We start from the raw sequence: 25,340 nt of genomic DNA on the forward strand, positions 1-25,340 counted from the left end.
GGGAATATACTCGTGTACATTCGGGTGACGTTTTCGAACGCAGCCCTGTGTGTTCGAAGCGTATTAAAAAAAGAGAAGCCACATATATACGTGTGGAATAATATCAAATAAAAGTATTTTTCTTGATCGACAAAATATTCGGTCGTAATAAGCGGCAACGAAGGACGTGATCGAGTCCCGTTTTTAAAAGAACAGGATATTGAAAATGTACGGACAAAATAAATATAAAGTTAAAGAAAGTGCCATGGTCATGACAAGATCTAAAGAACGTTTAAAAATCAATATACTTGATAAGTAAAGTTATTATAACTTCAATAATTAGTGCAAATATATAGTTGCGTGTAATAAAAGCAATTCTCTTACATAATAATACAACCGTGTAACGTTTCGCATAACTACCGTACTTTTCTATGATGCCGATTTCATTCTTGTCAGATAGCTCATTATGTAGATATGTTATTGCAGTTGCTTCAACAAACATTTTACCTGTTGTTTTAACAAGATTTCATGTTGTTGCACGGAAGACATTATATTTATATCGTATTAAAATATATATTTTGAAAATGTTTACTTATGTGTGCGAACAAAGTACATAATATATATATAAGAATCGTTTTATTTACGATCTCAGTATTAATACTAAATGAAATGTATTTAATTGCAAAAATAATGTACATAACAATGCAGAAGGGAGAACCCTGATAAGTAAATCCGATGTACACTTTACAGTCAATAATATCATAAACTAAAAAAAATATTTTTTACAAATTTTATTAAAATTACTATTTTTTGTTGGATTAGAAAATTGCTTGTCTCGTAAATCACCGATATTATATATATATATATATATATATATATATATAAAATATTCGATGATTTTAACTATAAAGCAAATTGCTGTAAACAGAACGATCGCAGCAATAATATTATAATTGCACTATTGTCTGTTTATCTGTCAATATCTGTTTGTAATGTAAAATATTGCTACATATTGAAACTTAATATTTTATTAATTAAAAATTACAAAAATGTACCTGAAATATAATGAAAGTTGCCAAAATGCCAAAAAGTAAAATTAATTGAAAGTCGAACAAATTTAGATTGTTGATAAGGACATAGACCAACTACAAGTAATAGAAGCCGATTGAGTCTGATATGCAAACAGTCGATACAGATCATTTCTTTATTGAGCATTGAAATGCAATTGACGGAAAAAAATTGATTCGCTTGTTTTTTGTTTACTTGCCGATTGAGTTTTCTTGTTTCCTTTTTTTTTTTTTTTTTTTAATTTTAATTCAACACAAATTGTCTAATTTAATGTACACGCAAAATATGACAATATACCACCGTGTGATCAAAGTACCTTATGAAACAATTTTTGCTGGCTATTTACACCTTTTTTTTTAGAGAAAAGTGTGTGGTGCAATCGATTGATTTGAGTATGGCAGCAACGTAATAATGATAACAGATGTTTATTTCCCATAAAGAAATTCACTTCGTGAAGAGTCTTGCGTGACAGCGGACTGCGCAGATGCGATTCCACCCCTTATTCCAGCGCGTTATACTGTAACGTTCCTCATTCTATAGTACTCGCTGTCTTGAGTTACGGTTATGTCTTCGCAATGGTACAACTTGCACTTGAAATGTCGACGTAACGGTTGTCAATATATATTGTTGATAAATGTTACATATAATTCTTTCTTGAAAATATCTTTGATTCGAGTAGATTTGTATTTCCTAAATGGTGTTTTCTTACTTTTGTTTGCTGATTGAATATATTCTATAGTTTTGTTTCTTTTTTTATTTAAATATTCAGTTGAGTTGCCTAATTTTATTGACATGCAGTGCATAGTGAACGAAACATCGCCGTGAGATCAACATATTTGGCCATTTACATTTTTATTCTAGAAGGGATGCACAGTTAAGTGATCGATTTTTATGTGACAATAAATTAACAGATGTGTTTCCATCAGCAAGTGTTTTGTTGAGGGACTTGTGCGACAGTTGACGGTGCAAGTGCGGTTCGACCCCTTCCAGCGTAATATATTTTATTTTAACGTTCTTCTTTCTAGTGTGTGTCTTAAATTTTGTCTTAAGTGTTGACGTTTGATTCTTGAAGAAGAATCTTAGCTCGATACCTTGACGTAATGATTATATATCAATATACATTGTTGGTAAATATCAGGAAATTTTCAGTAAAAATATCTCTATTTTATGTACGTTTGTGTGTTTTCTAAATTTTATTTTCCAAAATCTTACATCCATATGTGTTCAACATGCTTGATATCTGTACGATATATTTTATATTTACATTTCGGATTTCATATCGCAATATCTCCGTCCGTAGGATACGTAGAAAAAAAATAAAAACATTTTCTCCTTATATAAATCGAACCCAAGCTATCGATTGAGCTTACTTAGAACTTAATCGATTTATAGCCAATTTCTTCACCGTTGGATAACTCTATCCTTCGATTAACCATAGTTAACCGCACTCTTCATTTTTTTCTGAAGGTGCAGTTAGAAAGAATATTAACTTTTTAGATTATAGTTTGTAATTTGTTTTAATGTGCTAATTAGTTTCTTCACTATCATTATTTCACTACACTTTACATCAATTCTGCATCGAATGAAGAACGGTGAAATACGACACTGCCGTGCTCAGTAACTATAATAACACATAACTTTTTATTTTTATCTATCTATAAAATATATTTTACATTTAACATTATTTTGAAAGATATTCTTCTTACCGTAGCAGCACTTTCTAACGATCCCACGAATAGTCTAGCAATATTCATAGTGAACGCCTTGGTACCTTTTTGCAAGAGAAACAGGATCATTTTTTGTATTTGCAACGGAGTAACGTACCACTGGACATTGTATCTACATTATGATAAAATAATTAATGATTGAGAAAGATAAAAAAAATCTGCCAATAAATTTGATACACGTTAAGACTCCTACTGGCTTGATTGCCAAATCTACGTTGACAGTACAAACAGTGTTACACGTTGCAAAATTGTGAACTGAAAAGCGTAAAGCTAAACTATTCTTTCGACGTACAACGTTATTTTTTGTTTTAGTGCAGTAATTTTATATTTAAAATAATTGTCGTAGTGTGTTAAGTATAGGTACCAAAGACTCCTGTTTATAATATGTGAAAGTAAATATTTATTTCAATTTGGCAGCTATCGGCTAAGGATGGCTTGTTTTCGTCTTTAATTAAGTACAATTCAATTCAACATGTAGATTTCGCTAACAAAAGAGGAATTTTTGGTATATTCTATCGATTACAAACATTATCTTATTGAAAAACATTTTTATTTTAATATACGTCGTAAGAATTTTCATGATACACCTATTTTTCTCGCTTTTGATGTCATCAATTCAAGATGGCTGCAGTGAGTGAACAGAGGCCTTAACTGTATTTTTTTATTGCATTGATTGATATAAATGCGCATGTAATTATATTATATAAATATTATCCTTACACGGTGGTAAATACCTCATTATTGTGATTCGTAATTTCCTGTGCGAGAAAGTTTGCTGCAAACATGTAACAAAAATGGATGATGAAAAATATTAATCGTAACAAAAGTTCTTTAACGTCACAGCTAAGGGATACCATCTGAAAAATCTAAAGTACAAGTGCATCTTAATGATTGTCGTAAAACTAAATTAATAACGTCAAACCAAATAATAATAAATTAGAACTCTTAATGGAAATTTAATAATAATTGGTCTCGTTACTGTTATTAAATATATTATTAAAAGAAGGCGATACGTACCCGAAAAAAATTCAGACTCGCGCAAATCACCCCGACTATTATCAACAAGGAGAACATTACTTTAAATCTAGATATTGTCGATTCGGAGAATCTTCAAAAGAAAAAAAACATTATTCTATACGCGATATTATCGATTATTATAAATGTTGTATAATTACTGTTATATGAATACCAACTTCATAGCTTTGCGATGCATATCCACGGCATAAATTAATCCCTTATAAATTAAATTCTTATTCTTCAAGCTGTTTTTTTCCAGAATTTCAATTGTTATTGCTTGTTTAACGCGATAACTGCGTGATTTATTTGCCATAACTATATAGGTCTCTTCAAATTTACGATAGAGTTTTCTTATATTTGATTTTATATTTATATTTTTACCTGGCAATTCGAAACATTCCACATGCATACTGTAAGTAAACTATGAACATTGTTCCTGTCGCTAACATTACACCAATTCCTATGGTAAAAGCCATATTTGTATGCAAGCTAATTAAATAAAAATACTTTTCTTGGTCGATAAAGTATTCTGTTACAAACAGTGGTGAAATATGTGGTCGAGTTTCATTCATTATAGGCAGTAAGATGTCAAAAATACGCGGACAAATTGGATATAATAATAAAACAAATACGAGCAATATAACAGACACTGAAAAATGTTTAAAAATCAATTTTTTCAAAATTCTAGGAAAATCTATTATAAAATCGCTGGTTAAGTCTCCAAATATAACAAACAATTCGCGTTTAACAGAAATCGAAAGCAGTTATCTCACATGTAAATATAGCCGTGTAACGTTTTGCACCGCTGGCGTACTGTTTCATAATGTTGATTTCATGTTTATCAGTTAGTTCGTTACAAATATGCTGCAGTTGCTCCAGCAAACACTTTATCTGTTGTTTTAATAATATTTCATGTTTTTTTTTATCATGTTGGAAAAATATTATCGTATTTATATTATATTAAAAATTTTATCTCTCGGAAATATTTATTCACATACACACGTGAATATAATATATAATATAAAGGATATTAATCGAGAAATTGCTGAAACTAAATAGTTATTGTTTTTGTAATGAGTAAACAGAATGGAATAAATTGAAACTCTGGAATCCTATATAATTATTTACGGAAGTGCGCATCATATGTCCCATGTAGTGTGTGAGAATTTTTATTTTTAAATATATAAAAAGACATTATAAAAAATAAAAAAGAATCTGGTTGATTGCAGGATTCAGCGATATACGTATAATCATGAAGGTTTAAGATAGCGAAAGCATAGTTATAGTTATTAATGTTAGATAGCGTTCATTTAAGTTTAAAAGTTTGGAAGAGCGTTTCGATTATTATGTCAGTTCAAAAATAATTATTTTGAATAAATCTTTGAGCTATGCAATCAGTCGAATTGTTGGCCATTCTTATACATAATTAATATACATATTTATTTTTACAAATATACATGTATATATATCAGGGTATCTCACAATCATATAATACTTTAATACTTATAATAATTTATTATTGTGTTCTAAAAGTAAAATAGATTTAAAAATTCTAATTCAAAAATTTTGAGACTGCAATAGTTTTTGAGTTACGAGCGATGAAAGTTTTCCAATAATATCACGTAAAACTTGCTCGCTCAGTCCAGTACTTACACCTACACGGGTATTGATTTGTCATCTGTCATTGATTTTCTCAAGTCAGGTGATATTGATTTTTACTGCAAAGCTGATTTTATTTTGTCATTTCCTGTACGTGTGTATTACGGCTACATCGTACATTATGGCGATATAGGCTAATATTAACAAATTATAAATCTTATACAGAAAACATTTATATAATATTCTAATAGATAATATTTAAAAAATTAAATAAAAAAAATTAAATAGATAATATTAAATAATATAAATATTAATAAAAATAATCATAAATATTATTATTATTACTAGAAAAAGTGAAGTGTATACGTATAAGGGAGACCGGAGCGAAGTCGGCCGTATTTTTTCGGTGCCGATATTTAACAACAAAATAAATCATTTTAGTGAAATATAGTATACCATTATTGTAAAGAGTGAACTCTTGGCTACAAAATTTATATAGGCATTTTTGGTCTACGTCGCTTTGTTCAACCGGTATAGAGTAAAAACAATAAAGATGCAAAAATCGAAAAGTCAAAATTTCCGGTGCGGAGTCGTGTCTTCATATTCTCGGACTGGATTTTGAATAAATAAAGATATACATAAGTTTGATCATAAAAATTAATAGAATAAACTTTATTTATTGTTTTTTAGTAGAAAAATGAAAAACAGAAAATAATTTCAAGAAAACAATTTTTTTTCGCTAACAGTTAAAGCATGTAAAAACAGAGTCTGACGAGCCCACGCACTCGTTGTGTGCCTTACGCCTGCACGAAATGCACTGTTTTTCATCGGCTCTGTTTTCTATTATTTCCAAGCATACGCAGCACATAATATTATTTAGCTTTCTTGACTTTGTTTTAGCTTGGTCACGACTTCGCCCCGAACACAAGTTTTAGGTTTTATCGCTTATAAAATAATAGAAATCAATGAAAATAAAAAAAATTGCACTGGATTCGTGTTCACAGCATGCATTACTCTTTAGAATCATTTACTTTGAGATTCAGAGAAACAATAATACTTAAGATATTACAAACTTTCGACCTGCGAAAACACGTTTGCTTCGATAAGAATCACAACATGGCACGTAACCTTACTAAACTCTGTTGGTCACGTGGGCACCATCAATGGCGAGTTCACACAACATACAGATTTCGAGATAATTGCAAAAACGACTCCGCCCCGGAGCCAACTTTGCCCCGGTCTCCCCTACACATATATACATATATGCATATATGTATACATAAGTATATATTGTATTGTGTGAAAATGAATACTTTTATAATTTAATGTATTTGATTTATTTTATTCTGTTTACTCAAAATTACATCTATTTAATTTTAGCAATTTCCAATCGTCACCTTGTATGTTTTACTTACGACTTCAAGGTTAATACAAAATAAAATGTATTTAATCACAAAAGTAATAAAAAATAATGCGGAAGAAAGAACATTGATAAGAAGATCCAGAGTACATTGTGAAGTCAGAAACGTTGTGAGCTGCAAAAAGATTATTTTTATTTACCGAAATTTCTATTAAAATTACTATTTTCTTATGCAATTAGAAAAAGACCCCAAGTCATTAATTGATTGTTTTTCAATATGTAATAATTTAAATTAGAAATCTATTTAAATAATCAAAATATAAAATTATAAATTTTGTTTTTTTCTGTAATACACACATGCGCGTGTGTATTATAATATTAATATTGATGTGTAATATACACAACATTGAGTTTGAGTGATATAATGGTTTTAATATATGTGAAATTGCAAAGTCAATTGCTAAAAATAATTTTTCTTATTTTGTAATTAAAGTCCCATATTATATGGAATTAAAACTCTTTTTCTCTCCCTCTCTCTCTCTCTCTCTCTCTCTCTCTCTCTCTCTCTCTCTTTCTATTTACGTACCTGAAATAAAATAAATGTTGCCAAAACACTAAAAAACAAAACTAATTGGAATTGAACGAGTTTAGATTGCTGATAAGGCCATAGACCAAATGTAAGTAGCAGAAACCGATTGAGACCAATATGTAAAGAGTTGATACAGATCATTTCTCCACGAGCATATACTTGCATGTAACAGCGAAAGGATCGGTGCGTCTATTTTCTTCTTTCGACTAGTCTGCAGTTGCGTGTTCTCTTATTTATTTAGTTTAAATTTTAATGTAAATTGCCTAATTTAATGCGATGTAAAATGCAACAAAATGTTACCGTGAGATCGGAACACTCGCATTTTAGCAACGTCGGGACCTGGGAATACCTAGGTCGACGATTAAGCGATCAATGTAATTTAAGGTAATGCGATGTAAAATGCAACAAAATGTTACCGTGAGATCGGAACACTCGCATTTTAGCAACGTCGGGAATAGGTCGGCGATTAAGCGATCAATGTAATTTAAGATAATTGAACGTTTATTTCTTAGAAAAAAAAAATACTTTTCTAAATGTATCTTCTGACAAAAAATCGCGCAGGTGTATTTTCAGTAGCGCGTTTTGTCGTGTCTCATTCGTTTCGTAGTGCGTAAACTCATAAGTTACATTTTGATTTTAGGGGAAACGATCAGTTATATACTTATCGATATATTAGCCAGTATTATTACTGTTATTAAATACACTTTTCAATGTACGTGTTGCTATAAACACCACTTACTTTAGATGTTTTCACATTTTTCCAACTTTTACATTCTCCTCAGAAGTATCGTTATATTCTTTTAAACCGATTAAATTGCAATCGCTAAATGAATAGTGTCATAAGTGAATTGAAAAGTGAATCACAGCAGACGTCTTCAAAAAAACAGTATAAGTTTCATTATAACAAAATGTCGTAATTGCAATTGCGTAAGTTGTCTCACAATTTAATAAAAAGTTGAATTATTTGTTTTTTCTCTCTCCCGAAAATTGTGAATTTTTGAGTTGTGATATTGTTTTTCTTTATGGTACGATATATATATCGATATGTATATATATATATATATATATATATATATATATATATATATATCAGCATCTTCTAACGATTCCACGAATAGTCTAGCAATATTCATAGTGAACGCCTTGGTATCTCTTTGCAACGGAGTAACGTACCACTGGACATTGTATCTACATTATGATAAAATAATTAATGATTGAGAAATATAAAAGAAATCTGCCAATAAATTTGATACACGTTAAGACTCCTACTAGTTTGATTGAATTATATATAAAGCAGGGGTATAATTTTCCGGGGATTGCCATGCATAAAGTGTATAATGACAGAGAGACATACAGACGTCAGGTATTTATACATATAGATAGGGGTAGAAAAAACTAAAGAATGTAATAGAATTCGAAGTAAAGGAGTTTCCAATTTCTGTTAAAAAAAATGTACATGATTGCTCCAATTTCTGATGCAAACTTCGAGATATCAAGCTGAAATTTTTTTATGGATAATTTTTCTTTATGGATAATTTTTATGGGTAATTTTTATAGATAATTAAAAAATTATATATGAAGTAGGGGTAAAATATATATATTTTCCGGAAAGTGCTATAAAGTGTATAATTTTTCGTTACCGATCATTTTTTTGGAAACCGGTTTCGAAATTTATTTTACTCGATAAGGATGACCCAAAAAAGGATGTGTGGTGAAGGCCCATTTTGTTTTAATCTTTACTGTTATAATAAAGAGACAGAGTTTGTAGCCTTTTTTTGGTTCGCTATGATCTCAATGGACCGAATTTTTACCAAAAGTATATGAAATAGGGATAGAATTTATCGGGGAGTGTCATTATGTGTATATTTTTATGTTACCGATTTTTGGTAACCGGTTTTTTTATTTTTTCTAATTTTTCGAGAAATAATTGACCGAATTATAAAGAATTGTATATAAAACAGGGGTAGAATTTCTCGGGGAGTGCCATAAAGTGTATAATTTTTCGTTTCCGATCTTTTTGGAAACCGATTACAAAATTTTTCAAATTTTTCAGGAAATAAAATTGATCAAATCTTAAAAAATTATATATAAAATATAGGGGTAGAAAAAAAAAAAGAACTAAAGAATGTAATTAAATTAGAAAAATTGCTAATATAGTAAAGGGGTTTCCGATTTCTGTTAAAAGAAATGTACGTGATTGCTTCAATTTCAGCAAACTTTGAGATATCAAGTTAAATTTTTTTTATAGATAATTTTTTGTTATCAATTTTTTGGAAACCGGTTTAAAAATTATTCAAATTTCGAGAAATAATAAGTATTAATTGACCGCTTTTCTTGAACCCAATACCAAAATTTTTTAAATTTTTGGAAGATAAGTTTAATTTTTCATTAATGGATAATTTTTTATTAATGGATCAATTTTCTTGAAACCGGTGCCAAAATTTTTCTAATTTTTAGTTGATGATTACCAAATTCCCCCAAAAATTCCAATAAAACAATAAAGAAGTAAAAAAAATATTTTTAATACTAAAACGTGGCAATAGGATCGAGATATAAAAATTAATCTAAAATGTATATTATATATATTCGATACGAATAACAGGAAAAAAAATGGAAGCAGAAAAGTTAAAATTATTTTATCTTTTCGGCAAACTATTTAACATAATTCTAAGGCATATTTTTTTCTATCTTCTCCTCGAAAATTTTAGAAATAGGTTGCTCTAATTATAGAAATTATCGCGTATGTTGTAATAGCGTGACTAAGTATTAAGCTTATAATTTTATTACAAAATTAGCAGCACATATTATACGTACATCTGTACCAAACATGTTACATAAATACTCGATAATGTTAATCTGAAGAAAAGGAGTGGAGAACGGCACGTGCACGCTGTGATAACGAGTAGATAAATGTTTTAGCACCATCAAGTATTTGTCATTCGATTAATATGAGTTAACTATTCCAAGAGAAACGTATGTATTACTATTTTTTATTATAGTACGACTATATAATATAAAATATTAATACAAAAGCAAACTTTTAAAAATTTTAAATATATTGCAATTTCGTGCGGCATATATCTTTATCATTTTACTATTTATTTATAAATTACAATCTCGTGATTAGTATTATTATTTATTTGAAAGTTTATTATATTTCTAAAATAAATATACAATGTTTTTAAATAATATTTAAATAAGTGATAATATTTAAATAAGATTTTTTAAGATGCAAATAAAATTGCTTTTGTTTTATATTTTTTTACTATTATGGTAGCTTTTTTAATTTGTACTATTCACACTTAAAATGTTATAGTTTATCTCATATTTCGCACCATTTTGAACAACAATAATGTTATAAAATTGCAGCTATCGCACGAAAACTATCTGCTAAGAACACATCCACAAAACAGATAAGGCGAATGCAGAAAAAAAACGCATATGTACAAATGAGATAGACAGAAAAGATGATAACATATTTTCATTATTGCGATAGCACGTTACATCCGTTATTCAGTAGCGTTCAGTCAGCGCAATATGTTATAGTTGATAAACAGATCATTCGATCGACGGTAGTCGTCTGGTGAACAACGGGCACAAATCAGCTCATAATAATGTTGAAAAGTCTACGTTTCCAGAACGTTTGGACAAAATATCATTTAACACGATTTTATACGCAGAAGGTGAGCCTCGAACCCATCGGAGCAGATTTACAGAAGAAGATAGATAAAATGCCGCGCATCAGACCGTCGAATCAGTCACCCAAAGTTTGGAAATTGGTCGAGAAGATGGATAAGGATGGGAAACCGATGAAATTTACGATTCAGGAAATTCCTGAGGACCGGTACGAAGACGCGGTACGACACATGTGCACGCATTTCTTAGCCGACGAACCGACCTGCCACTGTTTGAGTAAGTGCAATGTCACCAATTGTTCGATAACGTATCTTTTAATATCGATCTTATTCACCGTTCGCGGATTTATGATAAAAAAAGTTACGATTGGAAAAAATAAAAAAAGATCTCGCAAGGACTACTTTTCGTTTTAGAATAATTTCTAACGAGGCCGAAGAGAAATGAATATTTTTTGTAATCATGCGCTGCAACTGTTTTTTTTTTGTCACTTTTTGATCTATTTTATTTACAGATGCGAAAGATGACCCCGTATTTGTACGAGATATAAGCACGATCTGGCGCTTATTACTCGCGGAAGGCATATCCATAGCCGCATTCACCGACAATCCTGACGGTGGGAAACCCATAATCGCCGGTATGAACGCTCTGGGTATTGATAGTAAAAGTGAGAAGGATAGCATTTCCGGTTACGAGGTGAGTTCTATTAAGTTTTGTAAATTTGATTGCTCTGTTCGAGTCCATTCTTTGCGTGAAAGCTTTATTTTGAGTGTTTATATATAAGTGGATATAATATAATTATAGTAAATACATAATTTTGTATAATAATGTAATTATACAATTAGAATGTAATTAATATAATAATAATATTATATTAGAACTATAAGCTTTGTCACAGCAATAGTGTCATAAACATAAGTCCACCAACATCAGTATATAAATATTTATGTCAGTATTGTATTGATCGTCAAGTGTTTTGATCCTCTTATTGGCGTCCTTCGCCTTTTGTCGTTATTATATGCGTTTGCGGAGCGCGCTATTAGCGTTAATGCGCTATTGCTATTTTATCTTTGTTTTAACATCTAATGAGCGACAAAGATAGACTGATACAAAGTAGCGCTAATAGCGCACTCCGCGCACCTATCGTGTCAAAAAGCCTTTTTGTTTTCTTTGTATGTGTTATCAAACACTATTATCGCAACGTATATAATTAACAATAAGTTGGCATTGATAATTGTTACAGTTTAAGTCAGAGAAATGCAAAAATACGTTCGACATCATTGGTAGTGCAACGAAGGTGGTATACGAACGTTACGGAGTTGACAAGTATCTGTATGCTATTGGGCTTAGCGTAGACCCCGATTACCGAGGATACGGATTAGGCAAAGATATTCTGAAAATCAGGTATGTCTTGTGTTAAAATATTAGTTCACAGAAAATTGAACAATTCAGTAAGTTATCGATTTTTTGCCATTCCATAATCCAAAGTTCTTTAAGATTACATAAAATCTTTTCAAAACAAAGTATATAGAGCTTCTCTTTTTTTTTTTTTTAAGTTTTGTATTTGAATGATGCAGATTATCTATCAGACTTAATCTTTCTTAACTTTCTTAACGTTATAATTGTACATTTAATATTATGACAAAATATTAAAAGTTACAGTTAATATTTTTAAGAATATATATAGAATTTAACAAATTCCATATAGATCAAGGTCTTACTAACAAATTGGCCTCGTTAATATATCATTAATACGCGAACTACTTATCATTTCTTATATTAAATATCTATTAATTCAATATTTATCACATTAATATCACATTCATTTATTTATCAATATCTCACGTAACAACTTAAATCTTGATCCAGAGATCGTATTGGACCTATGTACGGAGTCCCAGCGACATCCACTGCGTTCACATCGATAATTTCGCAGAAGTCAGCGGCAGGTGCGGGATTCGAAGAATTCTCGAAAAAGAACTTTACCGATTTGGTGGACAAGAACGGGAAGGAGTATTTTCCCGGTATTAATTCTAAGGAATTTAAAATTATGGGTAAAAGGTTGCCTTAATTTATATAGTCCGGGAAGAGACATTAACAAAAAATTATGAAAATTATTTAACTTCGTAATCTGGAGTAATTTTCTATTGCGTACGGTTCAATTATATTTCTCAACATTACCGTGATGCGTTAAAACAAATGACAATTAATGGTATCTTTTCGGCGTATTATTATCGGGTTCTTATCGAAATGTATAAGCAGGCATACCTTCCGTTCCGATAAACATGCATCTGCAACATATACTGACGCACTCGAAATAGGTATTATAAAATTTTAATGACATACCTCGTGTATGCACGACAAAATACAGGTTGCACATACTTAATACGTCGAAAAAATTTTACGGAATAATGTATAAAAGGGAACAAATGGTAGATTGTTAATTTTAAGTTTGATATAAAAAGCAATGAGAGAAAGTAATCACATTTTATTTGAAAATAAAATTGCTACGACTCCATTTTTCGAAACGCATGTAAAATCATCTATTCACTGCTTCATTTCCTATTTTGTAAAATATGGTCAAGTATTACTTCGGTTTTTTTAAATGAATTGTCACGAAAAACAATGTATACATGTAGAAATAAATAACTTTGTATTGTAAACAAAATGAACAAAAATAAAATTTTTTAATAAATATATAAATAATGTTTTTGAACTACTTAAGATTAAAGATCTTAATTATCTTTTATTAGCAACTTATCTTCTAGTCAAAATTCAGTTTAAAAAATTTATTTAAGGAGACAAACGAACATTTTGTTAATTATTTAGTTTAAATTAAAACTAAAAAAGATAGAGAAATTTGCATGTATTACACTAAACAGCCGCAGCTTTTCCTCGATTTATGTAATCATCTTACAACATCGTTCCTTTTTCTTTTCATTCTTCTTTTCTTTCTTGACAATTTTGATCGTTACTTACTAGCGTAAAAGAACAAGTGTTTATATACATACATACATACATGTACATATACATATACAGGTAAGATCCGTTTTACGACAGGATTAGATTTCAGGAAAATAAGTCGTAAAATAAATTTTTTGCAAGTATGTACTAATACTGTTGTGCTTTTTAAAAATAATAAATTATTTTAAACATTTAACACATATTTTATTTATACTTTTTCTCCCATTTTTTCCATTTTCATGTAATTTTGAAAAGAATCGTTAAAAGGGGGAGACTCGTATCTTTGACCCCTTTTTTTTATATAAATTTTTTATAAAGAACTGAGAGTATTTATTGAATCCTAATAAAATACATGATAATGTTGACGATCAAATGTACAAGAAAAAAATTTTTTATAGTAGAAAAAATACTCGCTGCAGCTGCTCGAAGTTGTCTAGATTTTGCGCGGGAGAATTCCCAGGTCTTTGTAATGAACTGAAATCAACGAACCAAAATTATTTCGTCATCAGCAACCTGAGACACCTAGACATCAATTTCAAGGTATTAATACACGTAGACACCGAAACTACGGAGCGCACTATGCGGACCTCGTCATCGGCAACCTGGGACACCTTATAGACATCGAATTCAAGGTATTAATACACCGTAGACACCGAAAACTACGGAGCTCACTATCTAGACATTGTCATCGGCAACCTGGAACACCTAGACATCGCATATCAAGCCTACTTAAAACTTGATCCGTTCACTCGTTATATGCGAGATCTCAACATCTCGAGTATTCGCAAATCGTCGCGTCGCGTAAAAAAGTCACGGTCGGTCTCGCTCCGCGTGTACTTGGCGCGAGACACTACCGTGTCTTTTGATATATAAAAATTATAATTCTGTTTATGGTATAATTTTATTATATTCTATAATATATTACGTTCTTTCTAATTAAGAATTACGCGTGCAATATACGTGGCAATCCGTTCCGCGTTTTTAATTTCTATTTGTTTGATAAATTACATTTAAACGGATAAAAAATTTAATGGGCGATATATAAGATTTATTCTAGTCAAATTAACATTTGCGCATAAATTGCGCAATAAATAAATAATTTTTAATTCTCAATATTCGTATTTATTAAAAAGAAGTCGCGCAAAAAAATCGCTTTACTAAGGCTGCGATCCGATTCACGCTCACAGCGTTGTAAGCAGCATTCTGTCTTCGTTGAATATCGAATATCAAACGAGATAAAGCGATGTTTTCAGCGCCGTGAGCGTGAATCGGACCACAGTACCACAGCCTAAATCATTGTCGGTATCACCGGAACAGTTATCATCGGAAATATCCGTGACTACGTAGTTTAAGGTGCACATTTTGTGAGGCGCCACTGGACGGGTTCTGGCTGAAACGAAAATACATTCACGCCGTTCAAAACTTAGCAGCGAGCATTATTTTTGCACATTATTTCCATGATTTTATTGGCTAATCCAAGTGTTAATATATAAATTGGCGAAAAATAACGTAAAAATTTACATAACATATGGGACAATGCTAAATTGCATTGTTTTATCTACAAACAGAGGAAATTCTACATTGTCTAACTTGTACGTAAAAAAATATTTTATCCTCGTATCCGTAATATTATTCAATATTATGCAATTTAATATATAGACTCTGACAGTTTGCTCACTGATCAATGAGATAAAATGAGTAAAATGAGAAAAAGTTTTTTTAAATGTATTTATTAATCAACGTGCTTAAGGTAAAGAAGCTCGAAATAACTGTAGAAAAAGAATTAAAGAAAACAGAAATTTATCGAAGATTTTGAAAAATCTATTATATGGATTACATAAAAGATGCCAAAATAATGTAGTTTGATCGACTTCTCGATAAGTAATGTAGGGTAACTGGGGGAATATGCCACACTTAATAAAAAAATAATTTTTTTTCTACTTTTTTTTCTCTTTGAAGACCTTTGCAGGTTTTTATTTTCCTTCTTTTATCTGTTATTTATATATGATTTTAATAAAATATTTTGATTGTTTACTATTAAAAAGAAAGAAATACAAAAGTGTTGCAAAGTGTTATATATATTACCCAACCATACAGGTATATAATATGCCACAGTATAAGATAATATATGGTTTAGTTTTGGTGTTAATATTTATCCATATTTAAATTGTTAGATTACTTGTTTTTTTTCCATTTTAAACAATAATCATTATTTGACAAATTAATTATTATTGCATCAGAATTACGTACTGAAAGCATATATACAATATTTTGGAAATAAAGCTGCAAATGCAAAAAACGCACGTAATGAAATAGAAAAATGATAAACATGTTTTCGTATAATATCACAAGATGTCAATCATGAATATCAAAACGAGTATGTTATAGTAGATAATAAAACAAAGGCTATATAAAAAAAAATCGACAATGGTGACAACGTCTGGTGAACAACTGGTAGAGATCGTGACATACTTAATAATGAGAATCATACAGTTTTGTGACGTTTGCGCAAGTGTTATTTGACACGAGCGCGAACATTAGAATAACATATAAGAAGCTAAGCACTTCAATCGGAGCAGATCTATAGAAGGTGATAGAGAAAATGCCGCGCATCAGACCGTCGGGCCAGCCACCTAAAGTCTGGCAATTAATTGAAATGATGGATAAAGATGAAAAGTTGTCGATCAAGTTCACGATTCAGGAAATTCCCGAGGACCGATACGAGGATGCGATTCAATATATGTGCACACACTTCTTAGCCGATGAACCGATCTGCCAGTGTTTAAGTAAGTTTTATCACATTTCCGATTGATATAGCTTTTTCATCGTTCGCGGATTTAAGATAAAGGAAAAAGTAAAAGAAGATATCGGAAAGATTATATTATTTTTTTTAGAATAATCTTTATCCGACAACACATTGTCTTTAATTTATCATGATTTATCATGATCCGCATTGCGATTGCTTTGTATTACTTTTTGGTCCATCTCATTTACAGATGCGAAAAACGATCCTTTATTTGTACAAGACATAAGCGCGTTATGGCGCTTATCACTCGCACAAGGCATATCCATAGCCGCATTCATCGACAATCCCGATGGTGGGAAACCTATAATCGTCGCTATAAATGTTCTGGGTGTTGAAGTTAACAGTCAGAAAGGTAGCATTTCCCATTACCAGGTGAGATTAAGCTTCGTCAATAAACTTGATTGTTCTGTTCGAATTACCACTTTACTCTATCATACAACCAAGCACAAACATCAAGTAACATATACATCTTACAACGTGTATTGCATTTACGTTGTTGAGTAAGAAATTAGCATGTAAAGTGCGTGTTACTTGGTGTTTGCTGAGAAGCAAATTTTATTACAGTGTTTATAAAATTATAATATTATATATAGTAACATAATTACAAGTTTTCTCGCTGTCTGAAAGTATATTAGAGCATTCCTATGAAACCTTTCGTAAATGCGAAGTGACGTAAAGCAAAAGCAGAGAATACTTGCGTGCGCAGTACCTATATAGCAGTATAATCATTTTTTTGTTTTTTATTTTATTATACATTATTAAGTACTGTATTGTAACGGTACATATATATATATATATATATATATATATATATATGTACGTAACTAAGAACTTCGAATTGACACTCGTTACAGTTTAAGTCAGAGAAATGCAAAAAGACGTTGGAAATCATATCTAATGCAAAGAAGAAAGTGCTGTACAAACGTTTTGGATTTGACAAGTATCTATATGCTCATGGGCTTAGCACACATCCCGATTATCGAGGATACGGATTAGGCAAACATATGCTGAAAATCAGGTATGACTTACGTTAAAACATTATCTCGCTCATGATAAATATGCAATAAGTTATCGATACTTTATGATTTCATAATTTGAAGTTCTTAAACAAGGCTACATAAATCTTTTCAAAGTAGGTTTTGTGAAGAGTTTTATATCTAAATAATGCAAATTATAATTTTTCGTTGTAATTATATATTGATAAAGTACTATAAAGTTTAATATTATAAAATATTTATATTTATCATATCGACAAGTTGGCATCATTGATACGCAAATTAATTTTTAATTTCTTATACTTAATTTCTATCAATTTTACATTTATTTATCAGTATCTCGTGTAACTTATTGTTAGTAAATCTCACCCTATAATAGAGACCTTATTGGACCTATGTACGGCATCCCGACGACAGTCTCGGTGTTCACATCGATATTTTCGCAACAATCAGCAACAAAAGCGGGATACGAAGAGTATCTGACAAAAAACTTCTCCGACTTAGTGGACAAAGATGAAGAGGGGTATTTTTCCGGTATTGATGTCACATTGAAAATCATGAGTAAAAGATTGCTTTAATATGATCCGATGGGCGAGGCGACACGCAAGAATTACACAGTATATATATATATTTAAAGAATTACGTGATTCACTTAATTTGTACCGTGGAGTAAGTCTTACAATTTCTACTGCGTACTGCTCAATATTCCTGATACGCATCGTGACGCATTGGAACGAATGACAATAAAGGGCGCCTTTTCGCCGCGTCGAGCACATCATTATCGACTTCTTTTGTCGAAACAGGGCAGGCGTAACTTCCGTTCCGATAAGTGCATTCGCTACATTCGGATGCACTTGGAATATATAGATGTTGCAATACAAAATTTTAATGACACACCTTCCGTGCATATACGCGGCGAAATGCGGGTTGCACATATTACGCGCCGAAACATGCACCGTAATACCATGCCGTTCGCGTGGCCAGAATTTAAGATTACGGTCTTCATTTACGATGTACCAAAAAAAAAAAGAAATCTAGATTAAAAACCTTGCGGAATAATATATATTAATCCCCTGCGAGATAATAAATGCTATAGATTATTATAATTTTCCTAAGTTTGATTCGAAGAGCAGTGGAAGAAAATGATTACATTTTATCTGAAAAATATAGCTGCTGTAACTACACTTAAATTTAACGACTCAGCAGCCTTATATAGTCTATTTTTTAAATATTACATCACAAATAATAGAAATATTACCTTCTTATCGATATACATTTTTTTTAGCTCAGCAAATTGCGCGTCGAATAATCGGTCTTGAAACACAGTCTCAAGCTAAAGCCGCAATAGTACACGTAATTAAATTAATAATTAATTTAATAATCATGATATATGCTAAATAAGCATCTTTTAGAAACAAACTGTAAAAAATGTATTGCTAAAATGAATTGCAAAGAAATGTATACGTAAAAATGTTATTAATATGCACAAAAATCCAGCCCGATCGTAGAAGGTATATTTCTATTATTTGTGTTATTTTCATAAACAGCCAAATTTTATTATTGTTATTATATATCTATACTTTTTAGTAATGCAAAATAAAATGTATACAGAAAATGCATGTGCAAAAATAAGTGCCTTTGTATCATTAGCGATGGCCAAAAAATAATATTTTATCGCACTGCGCCTAACAAACTGCCACAGAATTATATGGAATTTGAAACAAATGCTACTTACTTCATCAAAAAAATGGAATAATTGTAAAATGGAATAATATACTTAATTAAAAACTACATCGATGTTTACTCGATGGGGATTACGAGAATTTTGTGCAAATTTAGTGACGTATCTATAGTTGCATGAGAACTTAATGCCAATAAATAAAGCAAGCTAAACTTAAACAACAAGTTTGTTGTACACTTTTGACCTAATATTAAAACGAAGAATCCATTGACATTTCAAATTGTTAAATAAGTATAATGATAGAGTATTATAATTTTGTTATCTCGCGTTAATTAAAACCCCATAAAGGTCAAGTAAAAATTATTTCATTTTCTATGCTAGGCAATAATTGATGCAAATCAAGAAGCAATGCAAAATATATCAAATCGGTCAAATTAATTGTATTTAAATTGCAAAATTTTCCTATATATTTATCAATAATAAATTTTGAAAAGATCAATACATATTATGTGAAGCACAATTATATAATATTAAACTGAAACAAATGAAAGTGAAAAGAAGCGAGAAGAAATAATTAGTACCGGAAATTCTGTATATAATAATGGACTTTCTATAATTTCTACAGACAGTCTGCAACATTTTTTAGTAACTCAAATATTTGTTTATTGGAGCTGTTTAATTGAAATATTTATATAGCAAACACTGACGAACATGCGTGTACGCGTGTATCGGCATATTTGCCGTTTCTGAATAAATATACTTGTTACGCCAACAAGTGGTCGGATTTTATTGAGTTTATCGTTATTTCTCTCAATTACGATTAGTTTATTGCTTTAATTCCAGTCAATTTCGATCAGTTGCAATCAATTTCAATGATTTTAACTCCCACCCGATATCGCGAAATCTCGTTTAGCGTTAATTAACTTCACGGATTATCGAGGATTATTCTTGTAACCTATTCAAGCCCAATGTCCCGGAAACAACCAACTGTTCATACGCATGATCGTTTATACGTCTCGTTATTGCAATTTGAATAAGTGTAATGCAAATGTGATACGTTTCTAATAATTTCGATTATTGTTTAAAATAATGAATATAAGAATTTACGTAGCTATTTGCTCCAAGAAAAATTTTATTTAAAAATATGTAAAAAACGCTATATATATATATATATATATATATATATATATATATGTATACGCATAGTATATTCTTGTATTATAGTCGATTTCTTCTTAATATCAATATGGTTAAAGCAATTAAAATATAATGTTAGCGGTCTCAGAATGTTAAAGAAAGTATACATAATCTGAAAATTATAAGATAGGGTCTGAAAAATATAGGATCTGAGAGACAATGTTAAATTTATTGACAGAAATTATCAAGATACTGGGCTAATTATAAATCTTACAATATTTTCTTACAATACTTTTAAAATCAGAGATTAAATATCATGCATTTATATACTTTATTTAATACAAAATTAGAATAACTTTTTATTCTAACGCTGGTTTACCATTGTATTGCATTGCTTTTAAATAATTAAATTTGCTTGAATGGAAATAATTTTATTGGAAAATTTTACGTTAATTTTGTGTATAAATTTTCTCCCCCTCTCTCTCTCTCTCTCTCTCTCTCTCTCCCTCTCCCTCTTTAACCCATTTTCTCTTAATCAGCAAGCTTCGTAATCGTTAAAAGCTAATGTCATGTCGTATTATTAATACCTTACGGAGGTGTATATTGTTTTATTGTCCGGGGGTAAATTTGCGAGTCTCTCGACACGTGCGCGAGCGTGGGCGCGTGCGAACACGACGCCGCGTCCGCGTCGGGACCGGTGATTCCTTCTCTCGGCCCGGCGCTTGGTTGGACGCGCCTTCAGTTCAGTCGCGTTCCGCGCGTCGTACGAGCTAGTGTGTCTTTACTCGCATTCTCTCCGTTGGTCCATTTCTACCCTTTTACCTATCCGTTTGTCCGAATACGATACGTGACGAAATGCAAGTTTGAGACCAATGAGACTGAAGAACAAAATAAACGTATGAAACACGAGCTGCGTAATCGTCAGTAGGATGCCCCTCGGAACAGCGTTGAAAACTGATTTTCAGAAAGAAACTACATCGATGCTCGGATCCATCGATCGAGATCGCTCGAGAAAGCGATTTGATATCGCCGGTCGTTCGTTTCGTGTACATGTGCTGCGAAATAGATCGAGATCGACAGACAGTGTTTTTTACGTTTAGCGGGAGAGAAACGGGTTTTTTCCTCAGGTATGATCCACATCTCTCCCACGGACATTTATCGCGATGGATAAATTTTCCCATGATTCGCACTGAGGCGAATCTATCTAATGCGCCGGTCGATTTTTCGTGAGCATCTTCGCTAAGATAAATTTGGAGGAAACAATGTAACTTGTGACGGAATGATATTGAGATACTGTTAATGCCCGTGAGATCATTCTTCACCAGTATTTTGCGTAAGGGCTTCTTTTCTCCCTCATGAGGGCGAATGCCTCGCTTTTCGATCGTAACGCTACTTTCCGGACGATTAGGATCAGTGCGGTAACGGAAGTAAAGTTAATGTATTACGATAAAATGTAAGACTAATACTATCGTCAACAGGTATTTTATTCTCATTAGATATAATTTCACTGTAAATATATATATTTATATATATATATTTTTTTAAATAAATATACATACTTTATTATTTAAAAATAAAAAGAAATACATATATCTTTTTTATATATCAACTAGAATGCCAGATTTGAAGAACAAATTAATTTTATTACAGTAAACCCCTATTAAAACAAAAATTGATAATTAATTAGTAATTATAATTAATCTTATTCATTGATAATTGAAATCTGGAAATATATTAATACAATATTATGAATTAAAGAGCTAATTACATTAAACCTCTAATATCTTTGTTCAATTATCCAATATTACTTTGTCCGTAAAAAAATTATTTTTGCAATAATTGGTTTTAACTTTTAACTTCTAATCAATTAAATAAAATAATTAATACCTTCTTGTATTACTTTTATCTAAGAGAAATTTTTAGGACATTAGTTATTTTTCTCCCTAATTTTGCGTACGTAATCTAGTTGTTTTACCAATTACAATTCATATTACAAATTCATAGAGACGTGCAATTCATTCTCTCAGATTCTCTTTTGTTTGCAATCTGAATTTATCATTGGTTTTAAAGTGTCGATGATAGATTTTGAAATCGGTCGTAAATTCAGACTGAAAACAAAAGAGGAATAACAAATCCATAGAGAGAGCAATTTAATTTTAAAGTCTGCATGGTGTCCAAGTTTGCTTTACAAGTGTATATTTTTTTTAGAACAAAAGAGGTGAGTGACGGTACTCCTCTTTTGTCTTCATTCTTGTCTCAATGCAATAAATTTACGATTCGAAATAACTATAGAAATTTTTACATCACGAGGACAATATTTTTGTTTATCAAATGTGTATCTCTTTTACATTAGAGATTTTACATTACCAAAGACATCGAAAATCAAAGTGCAAAATTAAAAGAAAGCGATATTAATTCTTGATTGACATGCAACAGTCTTACAGAACGCCGTCTCTGTTTCATTTTTCACGTTTTTGTTTGTCTTTTAATCTGAAATCCGGTATCCCCATTTACTTTCTACGTAATAATACTTTAAGTGATTTTCTTTTGCAAATAATCGCAAGTCATGTCGCAATTAAAGAAAAGAAGTGCGGCACGTTAAGGAATTAAAAAGAAAGAGAAGAAAAATTATGAAAAACGCGGTCATCCTTCGCTTTGAGCTTCCAATAATAATATCTCCGTAAATTGCTTCAATTAACGACTGCATTATGTTATTGGTCCTTTGCCATCGATGTCGTGCGTCCCTTTGAACATATAGATCGTGTGTATATTGTAAGTTATGCAATTGCGTCGCTACACGGGAGATCAAAGAGAAACCATCCATCGTCAATATTATCTTTTTAGAATCAACAGCTCGTAATACCTTGTAACATCCTTTACTTGCAGCGATTAGAAAAAGCCCGGACACTTCGGATTCGCGCGGTGAGTTACTCCTTCGATATATCCGGTATCTCAAAAGAGCTTCAGAGAGCAAGTCTTCGAGTACACCGATAGGTTACTTAACTAAAAATGCAATATGATCAAGACTATTTTCTGCTGTAATTACCGCGCTAATAATAGTAACAGAAAGTAAAACATACACTTCTCTATTTTAATAGAATATATACTTTTCTATTTAAAAATAATAAAGAATAGAATATACACTTTCTACATATCACCCGACATTCTCTATTTCTTGGAATTTTCTGAAAGGAATAAAATTATAGATATACTTGAATATTAATTTTTGACTCTTGTATGTAACAAACAATTTTTTTAAATAAATCCTTTTTGATATAATTGAGTTTGAAAAATGCAAAATTAAGAAGAAATGTGTAGCAACATTTTCGTGAAAAATTTTTTTCTTTTTACATAATCTGGAGCAAGCGTATTAAAATCGATGATATATATTAGATTCACATTAAAAACAAAAAAGAACAACCTGAGATTTAGTTAATTAAATTTTTTCTGAATTTGACAATTAAAGACAATTGAATCGTAAAATAAGCTCTAAAAAGATAATAAAATAACTGGATGTCTTAAAATTTTATTTGGGTAAAAATAATGCAAATATAGTATTACACACACAGATATTAATTATTATATATAAATTTAATTACAGCAAATAAATAGTGTAAAAAATAACACAATTACATACTAAAATAATTTCAGAAGTTATATAATCGTATACAAGAGAGTTTATAATATTCTGAGATAAGTACGTAACAATTAATCGTAGCTTTATTAATCCTAGCTTTACTTTCCATATTTTTTCGTGGTTTTAAAATATCTATTTTGAAATCAAAACATATATATTCAAAAATGTATTTTATTTTTTTTAAAGGTAGTACTGTTGATGACACATAAAATATTTTTATGTACACACTCGTGTGAAAACAAAGATAAATCGCGAACAACTAGATGCGTTAGTAAATTCGGCTAAAGATAAAGCGACTGTTTCAATGAACCCTGCGAAAAATATTGCCCGTATTCCGCGGGAGAGAACAGTACAACCGGTCCTAAAAATTCACGTCAGCATCAGAAGCGTTTGCGCATCACGGCATTCGAGCAGCGTTGCATGTCCATTCTTTTTCCAACAATAATGTCACAAGACGCAATTTTGTTGAAAAATAAGTCACTAGAAATATTTTCTTCGCCTTTCTTTCTTGCAAAACAGAGTAGCATGAATACCTGTGCAGTAAAATGTCGAGGCAGAAAATTTTTCCTGAGAAGATCTCCCAATCTCACAATGTTAAACGAATAATTGTGTTTCACGTGAATCGTTGATTCGTTTAGCTACTTAGAACATGCATATATGCTCGAGTATCAAGCTTTGCTTGGTGGATGTTAATCCTATTTTGTTGGAATGTATCAATAAAATTCGTCACTTGTTAATCATGTTTTAAGGGCTTATGGATTTCTTTTATGTGATATTAGGTTTAATATTATAAGATTTGATATTAAATTTAATTTATAGAAAAGATACTTATATATTTGGTTTACGTGTAATCAACACATACATACAGATTTTATACAAATATATATATTAACATAATTAGTTAATTTATTGCTATAAATTACATAGAGCTTTTTTCTATTATGTTGCATCTAATGTCAAATTATCATATATATAAATCTCTTGCAGAAAAATAAACTCTATTATCACGATTTTTTTATAGGACAGTATTTTAACTTTAAGATACTCCAGCTGTGTTTAAATATGTAGAAATACAGTGTGTCAAAGTTACTTATTGTTAGTATCAAATTGACGTGTCATACATATATGTATATGCTGCTCGCGTATTT

The 25,340-nt window shown here is 30.6% G+C and overlaps 4 protein-coding genes and 1 long non-coding RNA gene across 20 annotated transcripts in view; 3 read left to right on the forward strand and 2 right to left on the reverse strand.

The window, feature by feature from the left end:
• Positions 1 to 25,340, reverse strand: part of LOC143899657 (uncharacterized) — a 124,010-nt gene that overhangs the window by 32,387 nt on the left and 66,283 nt on the right. For 2 of the 7 annotated variants that reach the window (XR_013257556.1, XR_013257561.1), the window contains exon 4: positions 13,781 to 14,410. The exons of 3 other annotated variants lie outside the window; for them this stretch is intronic. This is a non-coding gene — a long non-coding RNA (uncharacterized LOC143899657). Of the gene's footprint in view, positions 1 to 13,780; positions 14,411 to 14,437; positions 15,327 to 25,340 lie in introns of those variants that run through there. 2 more of the 7 variants (XR_013257558.1, XR_013257562.1) reach the window with 1 other exon arrangement.
• LOC143899650 (uncharacterized) lies at positions 1,748 to 8,493 on the reverse strand. 3 transcript variants are annotated; one of them, XM_077410075.1, is made up of 9 exons: positions 7,337 to 8,493; positions 6,806 to 6,925; positions 4,565 to 4,682; positions 4,173 to 4,440; positions 3,968 to 4,084; positions 3,792 to 3,882; positions 3,495 to 3,640; positions 2,754 to 2,886; positions 1,748 to 2,668 (listed from the first exon to the last, which is right to left on the reverse strand). In XM_077410075.1, the coding sequence occupies exons 1-9, from the start codon at positions 7,502 to 7,504 to the stop codon at positions 2,615 to 2,617; spliced, it is 1,215 nt and encodes a 404-aa protein (XP_077266201.1). In that variant the 5' UTR covers positions 7,505 to 8,493; the 3' UTR covers positions 1,748 to 2,614. The 3 variants fall into 3 exon arrangements, with proteins under 3 accessions (XP_077266201.1, XP_077266202.1, XP_077266203.1); XM_077410076.1 differs by having other exon boundaries at positions 3,509 to 3,640; positions 7,337 to 7,587; XM_077410077.1 differs by lacking the exon at positions 4,173 to 4,440 and having other exon boundaries at positions 3,968 to 4,172.
• Positions 10,766 to 13,678, forward strand: LOC143899654 (uncharacterized). The gene is made up of 4 exons (XM_077410083.1): positions 10,766 to 11,251; positions 11,487 to 11,668; positions 12,216 to 12,376; positions 12,842 to 13,678. Exons 1-4 carry the CDS (start codon positions 10,954 to 10,956, stop codon positions 13,041 to 13,043), a joined length of 843 nt encoding a protein of 280 aa, XP_077266209.1. The 5' UTR covers positions 10,766 to 10,953; the 3' UTR covers positions 13,044 to 13,678.
• On the forward strand, positions 16,518 to 19,528 carry LOC143899655 (uncharacterized). The gene is made up of 4 exons (XM_077410084.1): positions 16,518 to 16,722; positions 16,933 to 17,114; positions 17,597 to 17,760; positions 18,117 to 19,528. The coding sequence occupies exons 1-4, from the start codon at positions 16,539 to 16,541 to the stop codon at positions 18,313 to 18,315; spliced, it is 729 nt and encodes a 242-aa protein (XP_077266210.1). The 5' UTR covers positions 16,518 to 16,538; the 3' UTR covers positions 18,316 to 19,528.
• The window catches only part of Ccap-r (Crustacean cardioactive peptide receptor), a 75,671-nt gene continuing 71,642 nt past the window's right edge, over positions 21,312 to 25,340 (forward strand). For 2 of the 8 annotated variants that reach the window (XM_077410070.1, XM_077410071.1), the window contains exon 1: positions 21,314 to 21,682. The gene's annotated coding sequence lies outside the window, so the exon portion shown is untranslated. Of the gene's footprint in view, positions 22,034 to 25,340 lie in introns of all 8 variants that reach the window. The other 6 variants (XM_077410072.1, XM_077410074.1, XM_077410067.1 and 3 more) reach the window with 6 other exon arrangements.

Source organism: Temnothorax americanus, unplaced genomic scaffold (assembly GCF_048541705.1).
Source record: "Temnothorax americanus isolate GAGA-0224 unplaced genomic scaffold, ASM4854170v1 Scaffold28, whole genome shotgun sequence".
NCBI classification, from domain to species: Eukaryota; Metazoa; Arthropoda; class Insecta; order Hymenoptera; family Formicidae; genus Temnothorax; species Temnothorax americanus.